The sequence below is a fragment of the Aquila chrysaetos genome, chromosome Z (assembly GCF_900496995.4).
Source record: "Aquila chrysaetos chrysaetos chromosome Z, bAquChr1.4, whole genome shotgun sequence".
Lineage (NCBI taxonomy): Eukaryota > Metazoa > Chordata > Aves > Accipitriformes > Accipitridae > Aquila > Aquila chrysaetos.
In genome coordinates, this window is record NC_044030.1 from 7,692,780 (window position 1) to 7,713,483 (window position 20,704).

At 39.4% G+C, this 20,704-nt stretch overlaps 1 protein-coding gene across 2 annotated transcripts in view; it reads left to right on the top strand.

Moving 5' to 3' along the window:
• ACOT12 (acyl-CoA thioesterase 12) overlaps positions 1–20,043 on the top strand; it is a 33,652-nt gene extending 13,609 nt beyond the window's left edge. For both annotated transcript variants that reach the window (XM_030004407.2, XM_030004408.1), the window contains 9 exons: positions 2,192–2,311; positions 3,710–3,860; positions 5,646–5,701; positions 6,082–6,142; positions 7,643–7,726; positions 12,596–12,729; positions 14,159–14,287; positions 15,402–15,528; positions 16,364–20,043. In XM_030004407.2, the coding sequence (XP_029860267.1) occupies positions 2,192–2,311; positions 3,710–3,860; positions 5,646–5,701; positions 6,082–6,142; positions 7,643–7,726; positions 12,596–12,729; positions 14,159–14,287; positions 15,402–15,528; positions 16,364–16,498 (997 nt within the window). In that variant the 3' untranslated portion in view covers positions 16,499–20,043. The remainder of the gene's footprint in view (positions 1–2,191; positions 2,312–3,709; positions 3,861–5,645; positions 5,702–6,081; positions 6,143–7,642; positions 7,727–12,595; positions 12,730–14,158; positions 14,288–15,401; positions 15,529–16,363) is intronic.
• Positions 20,044–20,704: the final 661 nt, after the last annotated feature.

Sequence of the window (20,704 nt, forward strand, 5' to 3'; positions counted from 1 at the left end):
TTTTCTTTGCACTAATGAATGTCAAACGTGATTTGTCATGTTGAAAATTTCAGGAATAATAGCTGGTGACAGAGGCTTGTTGAAAACAGAGATTTTGCAGTTTATGCTTGAGAAATAGCTAGTCTCGCTACAGACCTTTTGTGAGGCCACTCATAATTAGTCCTGACCTTTGAAGGTGCCAGTTAAGAGTTGCTATGGCCACAAACTCTGATGGAAGAATGGATGAGGAGGGCTAAACCTTGACAAATAAATTTCTAAGGGCATTTTAAAGGTTATTCACCCCGCTTCTCTCCTCTCCCTTCTCCCCCACTTTTTTGGCTGGACAGTAAATTAAAATCTTGCAGCTAGCAATATAGCCATTTGAACATTAGTAATATTAGTTTGAACTGGATCTGAACATTCTTATTTCTTACACTTGCAGTAAAAGAGTTGAGGGCATAGTTTTCCAGGAAAAATGGAATATTTAGGCCAAATTTCTGGTTTGTTCCCTCTCTTATTTTCTATAATATTGTGTTTGCATCTTTATAGTGAACATTGTAAATAAGATCACCATTTAGCATTTTAAATCAGAAGAGCAAATTATTCTTAATGAAATTACAAAGTCATTTGAATGTATTAGTCTCTTAAAAAGATGTCCTAGTCAATTAATTACCTACAGATAATTGTGTGTATTTAACAATACTGATACATTAGTTTGCAGAGTGCAGTTGAGTTAAAAGCTAGGAATGCTACAAAATTGTGTTTTCAAGTTTAAAAACTGCGCAATGAAAAATCTATTCTCAGATGTGCATATGGGATTCTTATTGAGGAGTTTTGCATACATGCATGAGGATAGAGCTTGTTTTTTCAAAGTCTAAAAATAAATGGCGTTATTATATATTGTTCCCTATTCATGTGGTGCACAGAGATCCCAGTAAAGAGTGGGGCTTTCACTACATTTAGAACTGCTGAAGAAACCTAATTTTTGCCCACTCCGGAAGGCTTGCAAGCTAGATCCCAATTCCACAAAGCCTTAAGCTGTATCTGTACAGCAGATTTTTTTCTGGAACATCTGTGAGGGTCAGAGAAGTGACTAGAATTCCCTAGTGTAGATAACACAATATTGCAAAACTTTTCCTTTAGCAGTGTAGCTGGGTTTGATCAGATGCGTATCTGTTTGTCCACTGTACTGGTCCAAAGAGCAGCTTTGCTAGTCTGCTCATGGAAAGCATACTTGGCTGGCACAGACCATATTCTGTACTACACCAGCAAAGTTTTACCAGGGTGGCTACAGGCTATTTCACAAGCAGTTCAAAGAGATCCAGTAGGACAACCCAGCTGAACCTAACTACGTGTAATTGAGCACAGTACAGGATCAGTTCTGAAATAAGAAAAGACAGGTGAGTGGATGCACTATGCAATTGGAAGGACAAAGGGAACAGAGTTACTAAGCTTTGTGTGTTTGTAACATACTTTTGGGCCCTCCACTTTTGAAATTTAGCCAACAGTTCTGTGTTTCTGAATTGATGAGTTTCCCAGCTCAGCACCAGTAACGAACTGCACCTAATATAGTAAACAATACCATATTAAAAAAACCACAAAACCAACTATGCATTTGACAGTTATATGAGTAGTTTTTTATTCTTATTTCATATAATACTAGCAGAAAACATCTGACAAACAAGCAAAAAAGTACCAATATTAAAAAGAATAGGTAGATTGACATTGCTTTGCTTGAACGCTGTTTCTGGTGCTCAACCTTTCTGCTCAGGTTTCTTTTAATTGTTTAAAGGCTTTATGATCTGGCATTTTTACATGCTGAGCAATATCCTACTCCCCATGCACTCGTATAGAAATTAATGAAACTCTGTGAAGTAAGTGTTTACTCTGTAGGTAAGGGATTCATGGTCTGGCTCCAAAAGAAGGTAATATCAAGCAGTGAGAATTAATTAGTCCATGTTTGTAGAGTGTGTTGAAAATGAAACAGCATGACATAAGTGGTATTATTATGTTTGAAGCTCAAATTATATGCTCTTGTAGCTGAACATGTTAACTGTATTTCAGTGGGTTATGGAATAAATTAGTGTAATATAGTTATTTTCTAGGTTGTGCAAGCCTTGTTGCTCTAATCACTACCCACTTCAAACCTAACAAAGGAGGTTCTTTAACTCGACTGTATGTTTTGCTCTGTCTCTCTTGCTTTCTTTTTCAGCCGCCTTTGTCATTCATATCCTGTCTTGAAGTCAGTCAATATGTTTAAATTCTGGGGACCATCCGTCGTGGGTGACCGCCTTGTCTTCAATGCAATTGTGAACAATACGTTTCAGACTAGGTAAAGCTCCTCATCTGCTTGTCTTCCTTGACTTCTCCAGCAACAGCCTAACTGCATGTTTCCGGTTTCAGCTATCGGTAGGATTTGCATTATTGAATGAATTATTTTTCAGCTGGAGCTTTGAGGGATATACCTGTATCTGTATCTATAACTATCTGTCTACATATGCTTTTTTTTTATTTTTCTCAGTGAAAGTTTTTGAAAATTTATTCTCTGACTTTCACTCTCAATTTAAAGATAGTTTGTAACCAAATCCCAATCCTGCAAACTCAGACCATAAATATCACTTGGAAATTCAGGGATTTTCAACGGATGAGTTGGTCCCACAGCTTTGATTCTTCAGACTACTCCAGCTTGCTGCCAGGTTCTTCCTGTCCTGGCATCCATTGACAGATCTGGGTTCTATTTATTGCTGGTTAATGGCAAAATTCATATTTTGTTTTGTTTATTTCTTCCCAGTGTTGGTTTGGGTGTATGCAGAGGTGAGGCTTTGCCAGTTGCAGTTTGGAATAAATGGCTGCAGCCCAGGCTGAAATTTTATCTTTAGTTGAGTATATGATCACCGTAAGCATGAAACATAGATTTTGGCACACTGAATGCCTGGTCCTGGAATTTAGTGGTGTGGCTGTTGTCCAATCTTGCACAGATCCTGCTTGCTAATGGTTACTCTCTCTTTCTCTCTGCTATGCATGCGCTATCTCCTCTGCAGTTTTAGGGCTACTGTTGTGTTTGCCTCAGAGAGAACAACTCTCCTATGACCTTTAGCAAAGGGATAGCACCTCTCTGCTAGGCTGTTTTGCCATCTACAGGAATAGCTCTTTCGGCCAACAGATGCTCTGGTTATGCCAGGGATGTGACACAATTTATGTGGAGCCCTGTTCCAACAGGAGGACATGTCCAGAAGTTTCAAGAGGTGTAGCAAGACAAGCCACAAGAAGGCAGAAGCTAAAGTAATTCTTCCTCCAAATTCTGTACATGTGAGAAATGTTATCCTGGCATTGCTGTTCTATGGCTGTTTTCTCTGTAGGTATATTTGATCCCTGCAGAATGCTAGCAGGGCATGAATTACCTTCATACTATGCTTCTGCTGAATGTCAAAACAGTATCATCTTTTCACTTTTGCTGTCTGTTCTCACAGTATGCTTACTGGTGTTCATATTTTGCTATTTAGCTCAATTTCAGCTCTTTTTATTAATGCTATTTAGCTAGTGCCACCTTCTATTTTATTTCTGAAATGTGTCTGTTCAGACTGAGTAATTTATTTTGTATGCTACAGAAGGTATTTGAGTCAGGCTTCCTGCACACAGGAAGGTGTACAGCTGCCCTTTTTAGTATGTCTCAGGGCTGCTCCTGCATCACTTGTAGTAGTTCAATAATTAATTTAAACTTCTATTTCAGTGTGGAGGTTGGTGTCCGTGTTGAGGCTTATAACTGTGAAGAATGGATCAAAGACCAAGCACGGCATATTAACAGCGCGTTTCTCATTTTTAACACTGTAAATGACAAAGGAGAGCTGCTCACCTTCCCCAGAATCAAACCTACTACAAAGGTCAGCTCTCATCCTCAGGAGTAGGATGAATGCATACATGAGATTATGTGGTCCGACCCAGCACACTGCATCTCACACAGCAAGCCACTATAACCTTGCTGGGAAAGCAAGGACTGAACAGGGCACTGAAATGCATCTCCTTGCAGAAGAGAAGATCTCTGAATGAAATGTTTGCCTTTGAGTGAGAGATTTGCCATTGTTAACTTCAGTCACCCAAAACTGAGAGGTGTAGTAGAGGTAGTCATCATTAGAAATTCTGTAGTTAGTTGATGGACAGGGAAGAAGAATCTGCTTTTTGCAGATTTTTGCACCTGTATATATCTGTCTTGTGCAATCTCCACTGTCTGTAGATGAAATTCTGAAGTGTTCAGTGAATAACGTTATTTTTACGAACCCTTAATGAAGATGAGAAATAGAGTTAATAGAGAAGTCTGTAGGAATCAAATCTCATGAGATGGGTGGGCTTTCCTTTCCTTTTCCTTTTCCTTTGACATGGAGATGTCAGCATGTGTTTCCCTGAAAGCAGTTCATGAAGCACTAGGAGCAGTTGGAATACTGGTGTTGGATTATTTGCTGTGATGTCACTTGTCATTAACCTTACTGCTCCAATTATGAGATTTTTAGAGAGCCAGTGTAGTCAGAAGTGAAATGATTATTTAACATCATGAACTTATATTTTCTAGGATGGCAACTGGACAAATAAATCAAGGTGTCCTTTGTACTGGCTGAGGTAGTAAGGTTCACTACTGCCCATTACAGGCTGTTCCAAGAGGAAAAACTGACTCTTCCCCTAAAAAAAAAAAAAAAAAAAAAAAAAAAAAAAGCCATAGCAGCTTAGCTTGTGTCAGAAAAACAGTGCTTCCCTTAAAGACCTGCTTAGAGGGGCATCCACAAGTTACGTGTCACGATAAGAACCTGTACACCCATTCCTTCAGAGTAAAGCAAACAAATCTGGGAAAGTTAGTATATGCTCAAGGTAGTTTAAACTTTCAGTGGTCATTTGACTGAAAGTGACAGCTGGTATGGTAGTGCTCTACAAAACAGGCAAGAGATGTCTTCAAAAAATGTTATGTAGAACTTGGTTTAAAGAAGGCTGAGTTGCACTAATCTGGAGATTCTTCTTATTCCGGAAGCTACATGTCAGTTCTTAAAAGCTGAGGAAAAGAAGCTTTTCCAAAGTGGCATATCCTTCAAGATAACAAGTCCTGTTGACCTTTAATGCAGTTTGATGTGGTGTATGGTCTTCGGTCACTTCGTGCTTCAAAAAAAATCCACTCTGGCAGAGTAATAATAAGGGAAGGGAAAGACCTGCCACCTTGAAGGGCAGATTGCATCTTTTTGCACAGTGCTTGCTCTGTGTCCCAGATCCGTGTGCACTAAAATACGAATTCTTACATGCTTCCTTTGTGCTTTGAACATCAGATGACGATGAATTGGATTAATAGTTTATTTGGTGGGTGGCACATTTAGAAAGACTAGAATGTGTGTGATGCACTGCCCAGCTGCCATGGGTTTAGGACCAAAAAGTGCTAGGAGTATGCAACTGTGATACAACTTTTTTATTGGATTGCTTTTGCAAATTTAAGGGAATATTGTTAAGTCAAAAGTAAACTGCTGGCTCAGGTTAATCTGGGGAAAGGCCAATGTACAGAGTACAATTCTTTATTTATTAATAGTACATCTCTGGCATTTGTCCATCTGTAAGAAATAATTTTTAGTTGTCTTTTTTTAGACTGTGTCCTAAAATAATCAGATGTGTTACTGTCTGGTTTACTTTTTATAAAGGATGGTATGAGGCGATACCATGGAGCTATTGCCCGAAGGAGAATTCGACTAGCCAGGTATAGTTGGGTTACAAGGAGAACTTGATTTTGAAAACTTAATTTTTTAATTTATCCTGTAAAAAAGTAATCATTTGTTAAGTAGTCAAAGTCTCCTCAAACGTAACTGTTACGTTGCTTAACTTTCTGAATAATTTTGCCTGAGTTGTATTGAAATTATTAGAGGCTACTTGTCTCAAAAATACTTTGCTCTACAGGTTATTTTGTTTCCCCATCTTTCTTGGGAAGTAAAAGGCCTGTCTTGCAACCAGAAATTTATAAAATGCCTGTAAAGTATTTAGAAGACACGTCAGCCTACGGAATTTATTGTTTCTAGTATATATAGAAGAAAGTGTAAAGAACCAATTCATGCTATTTTTTTCTTTTGAATTTTGTTTTAGAAAATGCATGCTGTCTGCTAATGAAGACAAATCTTCTGATCCCTGGGAGAGAAGCAACCAGGTAATCTGTAGATCCTGCCCTATTGTCTCCATGCTTAAAATGTGTGTATTTATACACTTTTTGGGTGTGTAAAACAGTTGTACAGGCTGTATCTGTTTCCAAAGTGGACCTTCTGTATTAAGCATTATGATAGTCATGGAAGAATGGATAAATGTGTAATAAGATGAACCTTTTTTTTTGTTCTGAAAAAAGAGAGTTGCTGCTTCACTATTGATTTAAGAGTAAGTTTCGTACAAAACATAAAAAATGTCTTTAAGATAGACACCTTTAAGAAGTGGTCCCTTAAGCAGCGAAGCAGTAATGTCTTCTGCAGATTTACATCCCAGTGTCCCCAGCTTTTAAAAAGCTGAATTCTCCTACAGGAGAATTAGTTTGGGTTTTGGGTTGGGTTTTTTTTTTCCTTTATCCAGCCACTGACTTTCTCAAAAATTGCTGTGAGGAGACCATTTAGTAAATGCTAAAAGTGGGGCAAGAGACATGGCAATACCAACAAACAGATGAACAGTGAAATAGCGTAAACTTTGTTCCTACAGGAAAAAGAGGTGAAAACATATGTCCATTCCTAGATACTCTGCATCAAGGGGTACGTGTTTCTGGCTTGGACATGCTAGGCTATAGAATGTAATGTGCCTGTGTCATGAAATGAATAGTGATGAACTTGAGTTTAGGTGGACTTATAGACACCCTAAATGTTGTGTCAGTGTCAAATTTTTGTAGTTAAATTTTCATTGCATTTAAGGTCCCAGTGGCTCCCAGAAATTTTACCGAGTCTTTTTCCATTACATGAAAAAATAAATAATTGAGAATTATAATGCAGGAAGTTATTTGCTGTTAACAGTGGCATCTCACTGTTTGAAGCAGCATTTCTTTTCTGCGAAACAATAAATATGCACACAGTGATAAAAATGGCTTACTTACTTAAGATTTATTTAATATTAAATTAAACCCTGTCATTAAGACTCTCAGGCTATATTCTCTTTATACAATGGTTTAATGAGAACTCCATCCACTGTAGTCAACCATAAATAATGGATATATTTGTACCTTCTCTGCTCTGAGCCTGCTGTGTAAAACAATTGCCAAGACAGACTGCAGCTTGATAGCAATGAAGAGGTTAATTTCCTAGTAGGTTTTAATTACTTAGGAGGAAGATGGACAAAACCATTAATTTAGTGGTCTGAGAGGTTACCCGTATTATCTCTCTGGTGGTCACAGTTTTTCTGCACTGCTTTATAATTGGAGAAGCCGAAAGTAGTATTTTGTTGTTGTTTAATTAGGGTTGTTTTGCCAACAGCCATGTGAGCACATAATCTAGCTTTTGAAAGCATTTAATTCAGAAAATATTGGACTGTTTTTCTGGAAGGAAAACACTTATGGGAAAAACAATGGCATTTGTTTGCGATTGAGGGGTAATGATAGAAAAAGAGCATCTAATTTCTGCAATGTTCAGTGAAATGTACCTTTACCCCTTCATTTTCAGAAATGTATCTTGCATTTCAGGCATATGTGAGTTACAGCAATATAGCTGCACTGACACACCTAGCAGCGAAACCAGGATGGGAAATAACCAGTACACTGGATGATGTAAGTGCATAATTGTGGCATAGCTGCATGGCCACTTTAGTTATGTTTCTCCATAAGAGTTGGGCGGAGAAAAGCAATGTTTTACATTTGTAAATAAATACATTGGCTTGGCAGTGTTTGCTTTTACTGTGGCTAAGGCTGAAAACCAAAACTCCCAGAGTTTCCCCGAAGTGTTGCAAAGCAACCTCTGATTGTCCAGAGTGCTGTGCAACCTAGAAGTGCCATGGAGTTCTTCTAAGATGGTCTGAACGCCTGGCGAACATGGGACTTGGGATCCCAGAACGGCGGGCTTGCCACCAGCTGATCAGTTGGGCTTGTAGAGCAGCACACAGGAGATTGTAAAAACACGGACAAATCCATATCTCATTTCTGTGAGGTGTTTTCTTTGCCACAACTGACTTGCTTCTGTGGTTTTGCCAAATTGTTTGATTCCACCAAAACACCAAACTTGGACTTCTTTGTTTAGGCAGTGCCGTTGACAATCTGTGGGGCTTTTCATGTCACTGTGATAAGCAAAATGTGTGCCACAGTCTGTAATATATTGCCTTTACCAGCTTTGCAGCATGGGAGATGTTTCTAAGTAGCAGGCATTATCTTGTGATAGTTCCAAGTGGACACTGCCAGTTGGCAGGTGGCAGCAATTTGTATACCATATTTTTCAGTCTCTGTCTTCTCAGAAGACCACTTGACTCTTTTTCTATGCACGTTTTTCCTTTCAGATGTTTTTCTTTCTGCCCTTTTTCTATTAAAAAAATTACAAAAGCCTGAAAGCAAAGCACCTCTCTGTTTATCAGTCAGTGTTATAAGCTCAAAATCAATAAGGAATCTTGTGTAAGCCAGTTTCAAGATAGGAAGATGCTATTAAGAAAACCAGTAGCAATTTAGCTGGGAAGACTGAGTTTTAACCTAGTTGCAGAGCATGTTTTCCAAACTATTGAGAGAGATCTGTTAAGGTTTGGTTTCTGAAGTATGGTTAGTGACTGGCAGATTACTTTAAGATCATGTAGATTCAGAGATATTTTGGGACAAGAAGAGATTGTTACAATCTTTTAGTCTGATCTCCTGCATGTCACAGGCTATGTAACTTCACTTACTGATTCTTGCATCTAGTCAATAAGCTACTTGAGTAAGACGATATATAAATCATAAGGGATTCCAGTGATGGCAAATCTTCCAGTTCCATGTGTAGGTTGTTCCAGTGGTTAATAACTTACAGTAAACACTGCTGTGCCAAATAAATAACAGACAGCACTTACGCTGGAAAAAGCAAGTTGAACAATCAGACTGAAACATCAAGTGTTATTTTCAAGCCTCTGCTAAAACTGTATTATTATCCATGTGAAACTTCCTTTCTGCATCCACTGGGACTGCCACAATCTCAGTTTCTTTCTTAACCCTAAATGCTTGAAACCTGTAATAGAACCAGCACCAAATGTTGTGAAGAAATTACTTCATACAAAGTAACAAAACCCATGCACTTTCTGGATGACATTTTAAACCAGCAAGATGTTATTTCTCTCCCTCAGCAAGCCACCAGGTACCTTCCAGTATTACTGGAGTCTGGAACTTTTTCCCCTTTTTGGATATCTTAAAATAGTCTTGATAGTAAGATCTGCCTCTAAGCCACTTAGGCCTTATCTGGTAGAAAATCTTGAGTAGCTTTTTCTAGCTGTTCTTTCACCTAATTGAAGTAGGTATCTGAAATCCAGCAAAATCTCAGGCAGGATGTAGAATGCAAATCACACTGATGCTGTCAATGGGTGGAGAGTAGCCATTGTTCTGGACATTTCTGCATTATCTGGCATTGTTAATCACTAGATATTCCTTAAAGAAGTGGCAGGGATCCAGGGTAGCACACTACCTTCTTTTTTCTGGAAGGATGTATGCAGTGAACAGTGATAGCAAACCATACTTACAATTGTAGGCTGCTTCAGTTGTTGTGTACCATTTATTCCATTAGGAAGTCTTCTTTCTTATATAGTATTTACTTGCAGGCACAAAGTAGACTGCTGACAAAGTGTGGATGTCAGCAGTAGGCAGAGGGTACATTTGTCGCCATATGTGACTGTATGCTTACCTCTAAATTAATACACTAGGTGGATCAGATTTGCTCTTTGGTAAAGAAAGTGAGAATGAAACCTATCTTGGACTTTACCCATACAGCTCCTCCTGTCCAGTTTAGATGTGTGCTCAAGTCCCTAAATGCTGGTATAGATGCAGCTCCAAGGAAGGCTTTCTGCCAGCTCCAGTTCATGAAACTTAGTGTCTTGGCAAATGTTAGTTTGGTTCACTTGTCACTGTTACACGCTCACTTTTGTCAGTTTTGCAAATGTGAGCACAAGGGAGTATCCCTTAAGAAACTGTATCTAGCTCAGAACATGACATCATCTTTCTTTAAGCACTGCAGGCCAGCACACGCACATCATACTGGTCTTAATGTTTTCTGCACTCGTGCACAAGGTCTTGATTCTTGTACTTAGGGTATACAGTGGCGTAGACACAGAACAACTACTTAGCCTTCTCTGATAGACACTGATAGCAGCATCTCCAGTCAAACAGATCTCTTCAGTGTCCACGAAATGGTTTCTTGGGGAGAGGCTGAAAGAACAAATAGGAATCAGGTAGTAGTGCTGATTGGTGCTCTGCCTGAAAGCAGTCATACTATGGGAAAGGAGACTGTCAAAAACATCAGACTGAACTGTATTTTGGGATGAAATATTCTAGTAAGTAGGTTTTGCAAAGCAGCATGTGCTTCTCTGTATGCACAGGATTTGTTCCCTTTTCCCTGGAACTAGAATGACCCCAAGCTGATTGACAGTTTTTGAAGGTAGAAAGTGGCACTGTGAGCTCTTTGACGTAGAGCCACAAGACTTGTAGGCCTATAGTAATAATCTAGCCTTGCCAATGTTCACTTAGCAGAGACATGTTTTAACAGCTGCACCTCCAACTTTGTTTTGTGATTTTTCAAGTCTCGAAGACTCCTAAGACAACATGATTTCTCTTCTATGCCTTAGAACAATATTGATCCATGCATCCTGTAGCTGGTTTCTAAAGCTCTTAGGCCTTTTGTTTTATGCCAAACTTTACTTCAGCAAGATGCTTGCTGGATTATGTTGGGGTTTTTTTCCTATTTCAAAACATTAAAATACAAAAACATACAAAATCTGTGTTGTTGCACAAATGCTTCATTAACTAAAATATTGTTAATTTTTGATAGAGAAAAAAAAGCAACAGAGATGATGAAGCTTATGAATTTTGTATCACTTAGAAATGAAAATCTGTTAAACCTTTCTAGGATTTGAGAAGCAATTTAGCACATCAGATTAAAATTTGAGAATAAAGTCCACTAATTCTAAGCACTCTCTTCTACCCATCTTCTTCCATTATACAGGGTTTATGGAACATGCAAGCCCTTCTTTTGCAAGCATTGTATATACATTGTTATGTGCAGGTTATTAGTTTTGAATTCTCTATGTTAGAATTTAGGCCTATGACTAGAAATAGACCCAAAATAATCAAGACAAGATACTGCAAATGTGGGACAAGAGAGTCAAAACTATGTTTTGAAATAGTTTTTCAATATATCATTAACTCCAGGTGCTCTGCTTCACAGTAAAGAATAGAGGAGAAAAAAAAAGATATTTTGGAAAGAGAAATGTTGAGTCATTTTAGGGGATGGGGGTATGGGCCAATGTGTGACTGATTTGCATGGAGGAAGGGAGCTGAAGTAGTTGAACTCTACTAATTACTAATAAAAGACAGGCTACTGAACTGCATAGGTTGGAGAGGTGGATCAAGGATCCCTCTTAAAGCTTGGAAAGTGCTTTTGTAAAAAGCTGGTCTCCTTTGGATGTCTCCAGATAAGCTCCCCAAAGCTGCAATGTGCAGGATTGCTGGATATGTTCCAAAATCCAGATGGCAGGGAGGGCAGTTGCTTAGTTTGTCTTATTTTGATGAAGTCTCACACATACTGCAGGGATGCTCGTCTCATCTACTGTGGCCTCACTCCAGCTTGCTCCTGCTCACCAGTGCCACATCCAATGGATTCTACTCTGTAGTTTCAAATTTCTGGAAAGATTTAGGTAACCATCACCTTTAGATACTTTACATAAACCTACCTTAATAAAGTTTCTTCCTTTCCTTCCTAATAAATTGTATGTTACCTTTCCTTGCTCTCCCATATTTATGCTGTATTTCTGTAACTCGACCTGGCTCAAGGGCCAGGTAATGAAAATGGCAGAATTCTGGACTGGTACCAACATGCCCAGGTCTAAAAAGTCCAGTCTCCAGTCAACAATCACTATGCCAAATTCACAAAAAGAATTGCTTGAGGTCCTCAGGTTGCCCCATTAGCTTTTGGAGTTAGTGAACTGAGCCCTGTAGAAGACTTTCTATAGAAAGGCTGAGAAGAGGCTTTTACCTTCATTCCTCAGTGGATCTGCTGTTGTTTATGAAAGTGATGACATCTACGGGGTCCTGACAGAAGAAAATACAGTAAAATAACTCAGTTTTTTCCAAGGCACCTGTAGAGTGAAGGGTATTTAGAGACTATGTATGCATAGTGTGAGAAAGAGGTCATAGTGGCCTCTAGCTCATTCAGTTCCACTTGCAAGCTAATTCAGCTATCCCTAACCAGATGTAATTAAAACTGTGTGATGTCACTATGCTATCAGTGTACTTTATTTTACATTGTGCTGCATATTAATGTAAGACTAATCTGGAATACTCATCTGCCTTTCATCTGTCAGATATAGTTTCATAGGTACTCCTGAGAAAATCTGCTTAAGTCCTAAACGTGTAACATTTATAAGTGTTAAAATATTTATAGTAAACATTCTTTGTTTTTAATATGTTGTTCACTTTTTTCAGATAAAAATATGGACTCATGAGGAGGGTGATGTGTTGTCACTCAAAGTTGAAATGCAAGTGCAGATACCATCACATCTAGCTTTCTCCCTTTTGTCTGACTTCACATTCCGGCAACAATGGGACAAACATTTCTTGTAAGAACTTACCTTTCGTTAAGACTGTTTGAATTCACTGACAACTAACCTTTTCTGATACAAATATTTTTTGAGATGTTGACACTTTTCTACCTAATTAAGAAGAAATTGCTGTAAGAAGTTGACATTAAAGATTCATTAGTCAAAGTATGGATTGAGTTTTTTACCTTAAAAATAAAATTTAATTTCTCCTTAGTCTGATTTTAAAATACAGTTGCCCTTGACTGTCAGAAGGGAGAGCTGGGACAGAGGTTACCCTTTTCTAAAATGAACACAATTCCATGCCTAGACATGTGTATGTTAAAAGGTTTAACTTCAGTAAGTGGCATATAAGCTGAGGTGGGTATATTGTGCATGCTCTCTGTAAGAAGTAAGGCAAAGCTGTGGACTCCTTTATGTCTCTGTTTTTTGGGACACTGATGCTCAGCTTCATCATACAGTCAAAGTGAGAAATCAGGAAATGGCATTCTTCAAAATGCATATTTTAAGAAAAATAACCTCTTATAGAGTGTATCTGAATTGGAATGGGTTTCAGAATTGCTGTAAAAGGTGTTTGAGGTTTTTTTTATTTACCTTGTGTAGAATAATGATTAGAGACAATTGAGTTGATATGATACTAATTTGATTTGGTGAATATTCTCTTAAAGGAGAAGCTTTTTTCAATTAGTCATTCTATCCTGAAAGATTTTTATCAGAGGGTGAAAGGGAAAGCTTAGGGATATTTGAAAATTTACACTCTCTGCTGAATTTATGGCTTGTAACAAATGAAATCTGAAGAAATACTATGTTGATTTTCCATTTCTACAGCCCAAAATCTCAGCTTTCTTATGACTACCATGAAGCCTGATGGACTGGTCAAAATGGAATACCGGCTTAGCAGTGCTTATTGCTAAGGCAGTAGAAGCTGAAATTAAATAAATCAATTACTGCTAGTGTATAGGAAAATTATGACTTTTTTTTTGTAGTGAAAACTCAGAGATAGCGATCGGTACTTCCAAGACAGTGAAAGAGTGTGTCCTATCCAGGTGGTCCCATCTGAAAAGAGTAGAACACAACTTTGAATAAAATTTTACAAATGTTTCCTGACTGTCTTTCCTGTGGTGTGTGAGATGGACAATGTTTGGTCATTCAGCAAGTATTACAGCTTGCAAGCTAATGTCATTCCAAACAGGAATCGACAATACGCAAAAGATACGCTTTTAAGACATTGCTCCAGCACCTTGCAGGACTTTTAAAAAATTTTGTGGGACAGAGAGGTGTTGCAGAAAACCTTGATTTTTCACTCTGTGTTCCTCTCTCTTCCTTGCTGCCTGAACATGAAAATTGTAGGCTTAATGTTAGGATGGAATATATGTTTGTGCTGTGTTTTTCATAAAAGATGCTGTTGCATACATCAGGGTCTGCATGTGTGTGTTAAATGAATTTGCAGAACTTGTGAGGTCCTACAGGCTGTGAATGAAGATGAGAAAATATATTATGTTACGTCTCCACCCATGACTGACCATAAACCCAGAGACTTTGTGATTCTTGTGTCTCAAAGGCAACCCTGTAAGCCAAGGTGAGTATGCAATTTCAAGTTTAACTGTGACCACTTTGGAGCTGCAGTTTTGACTACTGTTGACTTTTATCTGGGCCTGTCATTGGGTGACAGAGATGATATTCTCTTTTTTAAGAAATTAGATTAGTACCTGATTTAAAATACAGGTGTTGATGCCTGAGTTTGCACAACCAGATTTGTTTTGCAATGTGAAGGTGCAATTAAGTAAATTCAGAGCATGAAGAATTTGTAGCGTAGTCCAGTATTGCTTCTTTGATAGTGACTCTTCAGGAGTGGTCTGTCGTGAAGGAAAATAGGCCAGAGTTCCAAACAGGCAATTTGGAAAAAAACATGTCCCAGAGGGCCTGTCAATATGCTGAAGCGCATAACTGGGAGTTGTCTGTTTGTTGGTTTTAAGTGACTTTTTGTAATCCCATTTAATGTAAATCTGGAGATAGTCTTATTGAAGGGAGTGCTTGGCCTTTCTTGAAACCTCAGTGTGACAGATTTATTCTATCTGTAAATTTTGCTGCTGAATTTGGTTTAAAAAGTCCCTTGATCAGTTTAACATACATTGATTTTTTTTTCATTAGATTTCCTTTTGTTCTTGCATAATGAAACATGGATAAATGGGACCATTTGGCATATCTTATCATTCTTTATTCTCAATTTCTTTTCTTATATTCAGTAATTCTTCATGTTAACAGAACATTGCTTCTAAAAGGCAGTATTCTGTACTGTGCTTGCTTTTTTCCCCCCACATCTGGGAATTGAATCATGTCTACCTTTGCTGGGGAACACTGTAAAACCTCTTAGTAAGGGTTGCTCCTGGGCCCTATTTTTGTAAACATGGGTCATGGAGAGCAGGATAAATAAAAAAAAGGAGGTGGTGTATGTGGGTGATTGTTCTGTGGCTTTCCACAGAAGTCTTCTTGAGTGGAGTCTGTGACAAAGCCTTAATGAGACTCAAGAGAGCTGAATCTTTTAACATGTATCTTTAAACATACAGGCGCTTGTTTGCCTTCATATGAAAATGACATCTTTGGTATAGCTGTGTATACTCTGTAGTCATTTACATGTATCTTTTTTTAACATCTTGTTGAAGAAATGTTTGATTCTTCCCCTTGCCCTGCAGTGAACCCTACATAGTAGCTGTAAAGTCAGTTACCCTCATGTCTATGCCACCTTCTTCAGAATACTGCAGAAGCGAAATCCTTTGTGCCGGATTCCAGATTTATGGTGACAGCAACAGATCCTGTACAGTGAGTAGTTCTGCAGACCTCAGCTGTGTCTCCTTTCCTGTAGTATTACATGTGCCTGTAATCTCATTTGAGCTGACACGCTAGAAAAGTAACAGCAATACAACAAAAAAGTCAGTTTCCCCAGAGTTCAGTGTGGTTATTAAGACATTCTTTACTCCACAAAGTGGAATCTGTCTTGCCCAAGTTTGGCCAATCTGAATGTTAGGAATGAAATCTAAACTAAGCACTGGAGATGGCCAGGCACCTCCAGAGAGTCATTCATTCAATTCTGAAATACACTTCTAGAAGGTGTGCATTAAACTGGTCTCTGGTGGTGTCCATCTCTCTTCACTGACTACAGAGGAACTCCAAGGAATTAGTTCAGATTAAAAGCTTAACTTTAACTTTCATATGTCAGAAATTATGCAATCTGAATCCCATCTCTGGACCAATGACAATGTTCCTCTTTTGTTCTTTTCCATGGGAAGGATATAATTAAGAAAATACATTTCTGAAAACATTCAGCAACTCTTGGTGGCTGGGATTCTTTTTTCAGGCAACAGCTTTGTTCATAAAGCACATATATTTAACAGGTTACATGTGACGTTTCTTGCTGCACTGCTGTGTACATTTACCTACAGCTGCTTGAGGACCTGGCAGTAGTGAGGACACTGAGATCACTAAAGTACTGTAAAAAAGGCATGCTCTTTTTGCTAATTATTGCCTTCAGTTTCAGAAACACTATGTGTTTCTATTTGCATCCATGAAAACTTTGATACTCATCTAGGCTCTGCAAAAAATAGCTAACTATTGCAATCTGTAAGCTTTTTTGTTTCATTTATTTTTGTTTAAACAGGTATGTTACTTCAATCAAGTGACATCAGGTGTTATGCCTTACTTAGCTGCAAATCTTACTGGCTCATCAAAATCCATTGAAGACACTGCTTTGGAATGTATAAAGTTCTTGGAGCTGAAAGGCAGCAAGTACTGAAGTTAAAAATGGACTTCTGAAGAGACCTCTAAAGGTTATCAAGCAGTACTCGTTCAAATTCCTGCATGTGTTGTTGGTCATTTTTCTACAGGTTAGTTACTTTGGATCATGTAGCCAATATTGGGCTTGAGCTTGAGAATATCTAGTACAAGCATTTTCTATCAAATTTAGATTAGGCCTTAGGCCCTAAATTCAATTTTTAATTTTAAAAAGATGAAGGGACAGATTCTGCTCTTGATTGCATTACTGAATTTTGTATAAATGGGGGCAGAACTTGGCCCAGTAAAACTGTAGCTCATGAGACTATTTCACTATTTTAATGTTATATTGAACCTAATGGCACCCAGTCAGTTTTAAATCAGTAAATACCACCCTGTGTAATTTGCAGAGTAGTGGTGCTACTAAGTAGTTTATCCAGTGCTCTGACCTGGTTGTGCGGGTATGCGCACCCATTATAAATTGATTACACCCCATGTAAGTTAGTGTTTGATAATGTTTGTATTTTACCTGTTAATACTTGTAGTTTATCTGTGACTTCCTATAAATTATTGTTTCTGAGGTTACAAATCCATTGTAAATTTTATTACGGTATCCCTGGAATGGCTTCAGATGTTGTTCCAGAAAGACTGCTTTGTAGTGGTGGTGGGGGCTGTTGGCCTCTTACAGAAGTGCCATGAACTCCCGCTGGAGAGTTCTATGCAAGACTGCTCTGCTAGCATTGAATAAATGCAGAACGGTAAGACTCTTGGATCCACTCCCTCACAGATGAAAAGGGAGAATGGTTTCAGAGGTTTTATTGTGGTGTGTCTACTTTGTTTTCTGCTCTTATGTTTGCTCAAAAGAGCCTTGTTCAGAAAAACGAGTATGATCATCAGCAGTTAGATTGTAACATGAATGCAGGGGTGTTAAGAGGATCAAAGCACGTGAACTGTAGCAGTGCCATTTTATCTTACTGCAGTCTCGTAATTGGTAGAGCGAGAGCTCTAGGGGTCTCCTCCAGTTCTCACTTAAACACATCTTCAATTTAACCTATAACCAGATCAAAGCTTTCATCAGTGATTTATAGGTTACAGCATGCCTGCACATTTTGCATATGGCATCTCTACCAAGCACAGCAGAAGAGACACCAGCTGGAGCCCTGGAAGCTCTCTGGGTATACTAGCACTGTGAATCACCTGCCCTCTCAACAAGACTAGTTTAGCTTGGGTACAGCCTTGAACCAAAGCATTAGTGACATCAGCTGCTGTCTTCTATGTCTAGCAAAGGCTGGCCACTGTATGCTGTACAACACAGGCATACCTTTGCCCTAGTAATGAAAAAAGTAAAGCAGGTCCTGGTCTGTGGCTCTGGAGGAGAGACTAGATCCAGATCCTGATTTTGGATCATCATTTTTATCGTGTGAAGGTGCAATACCTCCGTCTAGGGAGTGAGGATGGCAGTCTCAGGGCAGCCCCCTCCAGTGCGTGAAAACTGCTGAGGCCCTGCTCGTCTCCTCCGGGCTCAGCAGGCAACGGAAGGGTCTGGGCCCCCTCCATGGGCCAGGAGCTCAGCTCTCCGACTCCTGCCCACGCTTGCTGTGTGCAGATGATGGCAGACAAGCTCTTGAGTGGGCAGGTATGTCTCTGTGGTCCCGATTTTTAGTGAACAGAGACACCTAATGTTCAGCTCTGAATACATGCGTGACACATCAAGGAGAAAGAGACCAAATGCTGCCCACACCAAGCGTTTCTTACCAGCTATTTGGGAGGCTTCCTATACAGCACGGTTTATAACCTGACTTTAGAGCCACAGACACGCTGAGCTCAGCTGTGGGGCTACTGCAAGGGCTATCCAGAGAACATGCTTTGGCATTTTTGAAATATTAGCATTCTGCCAAGCTCATGCCTACACGAGAGGTTCTGCCTTCTGCCCCCAACACGAAGACCTTGGCCATTGTAGCACAAAGCACTGCAAAGCCAGGCCACGTTCTGGATGCAGCCACCACACACTGTTGGGGGTGTAGGGGGAGAGAGTCTTTTTGACATAGACCAAGGACTGTATTTTACCAACCTCCATGCAACTTCTAAGACAAGGAGATTCAGGTTTCTGGCACACAAACTTTGCTTAAAGTCTAATTATTTGCCTAACTTTAAAATTTATTTGTGGGCATGATCCATCTTTACATGAAGTACCTTTTAAAGCTGCTTTTCAAATCACTTTCTTCAACTACACATACCTTTGTGAAATCATCTAAAAAGAGATTAGTGGGTGCATTTAACAAGTAGTTTTGTCCAACAGTTACTGAAGATTCTAAAACAGCTGCACAGGTTAGCAATGTAGTGCAAGTATTTCAGTGCCTCGTTTTCCTCAGCAGTCACTGAAGCAGAGGACAAGAGGGAGAGGTACATGCATCCAGCTCATGTACGATTACCTGAAAACAGCTGCTGCCTTTATACTGAAATTCTCACAGAGACCATACCCTGTGATTTTCTAAGTCTGAAGAAGTCCATTATTTCTTCTCAGAGGACAAGAGCAGTAGTCAGGTGTAGGAACCCAAGAAGTATTTTTATAGTGCAACATGGATCAAAGCAACAGGTATGAAACTCAAGTGATCCAGGGATGGTTGTTAGGCGCACTGACCTCCAGAGGAACACTACAAGGAGGACTGCATCACTGCTTTGAAGAGAAGGCTAGGCTCAGAAGGTGGGCAAGCTGGATACTAGCATACCCTGCTTTGTGCTCCACCATTTTGAGAACAAAGGTTAGTCCACCGCTTCTTGTGGGATTTCTTTTGCCACAACTGCCGCCTTAGTCATCCTGGTTTTAGCAGTCCCCTGTGCCAAGGAGAAGTGACATGATCAGCTGTGGGAAGGGAACAGTGAATTTTCTCTTCCTCCAACTTACATGTCGTACACCATTTAACTTAGCAGTCTGTCAAAGGGAGGCTTCTGCCTCAAGATTGCAGTAGCACAGCTGGGTGACCACGTCTTACTCAGAGCCTGAGATCCGCAGCAGCCATTTCCTCAGGAGGAGAGGCTGCGCTCTGAAACCACAACTCACACACACACACACAGAGTCTACACCAACCCCTTATCTGGGAAGTATTGCTACCACAAGGAAAGTCAAAGTACACAGCTTCAAGTTCCTATGGGTAAAAGAACATGTTACAATATCAAGGTTTTAAAGACAGGAAATGATCTAAAAAGATGCTTTCTAAACAATATACTTACTCATGTAACAGAAAGGGAAACACTTCCTAAGCTAGGATAAATGTCTGTTGCAAAATGTCCACATTAAAGTGATACTGCTTTGAGCTTTAATCCACTTGTTAATTAAAACTCTGTAGTTAATCCTTGATTTTATCCACATCCACTCCTCTTCCCCATTTAAATGTGTGCTCACATTATTTTAAATGCAATATACATGCCCTATCTTAGTCAACCTAATGTGCCTTTGTATCCAGAGTAGAACTAGGAAACCTAAAATAAGAGGTCTAACTACTCTGTTCTTTAGCAGTGTTTTATTAAAAAGAATTAACATATACAAATATAAAATATATCCACACAGTTAAATTCCTGGGTTTTTTTTTTTTTTTTTGCTGTAAGAAAAGTACATTCCAAGCCTATGGTTTCCATGGCTGGTCCTAAGCACCTCAAAACCCAGTTCTGAGCTCAAGTTTGCTCTCTGGTGTTCCTTCTGTGCTCTCATCAAGGCAACATACAGACCGTTAGGACACTTTTACTGGAAGGGTAAACTAATTCTTCCGAAGCAGTAGCTTTACCACTGTGTAGCTTTCCCTTAAGGACTGCTGCTTATTAGTGTATAATGCATGCTAAGTTTTTAGAAGGCACATTTAAGACTTCTGGGACACTGAAGTGCCGTACTTGTCTGATGGGAACCACAGCTGCAGTAGAGGACTGAGAAGCCCGATGGTGCAGGGGCACAGGCTCACATCTACACAGCACAGCGGAGCGCTGCGCAGAGACCCTGCACAGCACCTGCCCACACCCGTGTCAAGACGACGGTTCAGAACGAAGCACCGTGTGCGAGATGAGCTCGAGGTGCACTCCTCCAGTAACATCGCGCTTCCTTGTTCATCTTAGGTGAGATGATCAGACACAAGTGAAAGCCTACCACCGCTGGCTGCATAAACTGAATTACTACAGTATTGGGAGAGCTGTTGCAGGAGCTCCATTTTGAGTAGGTTTCGTAACTTTTTTTAATACT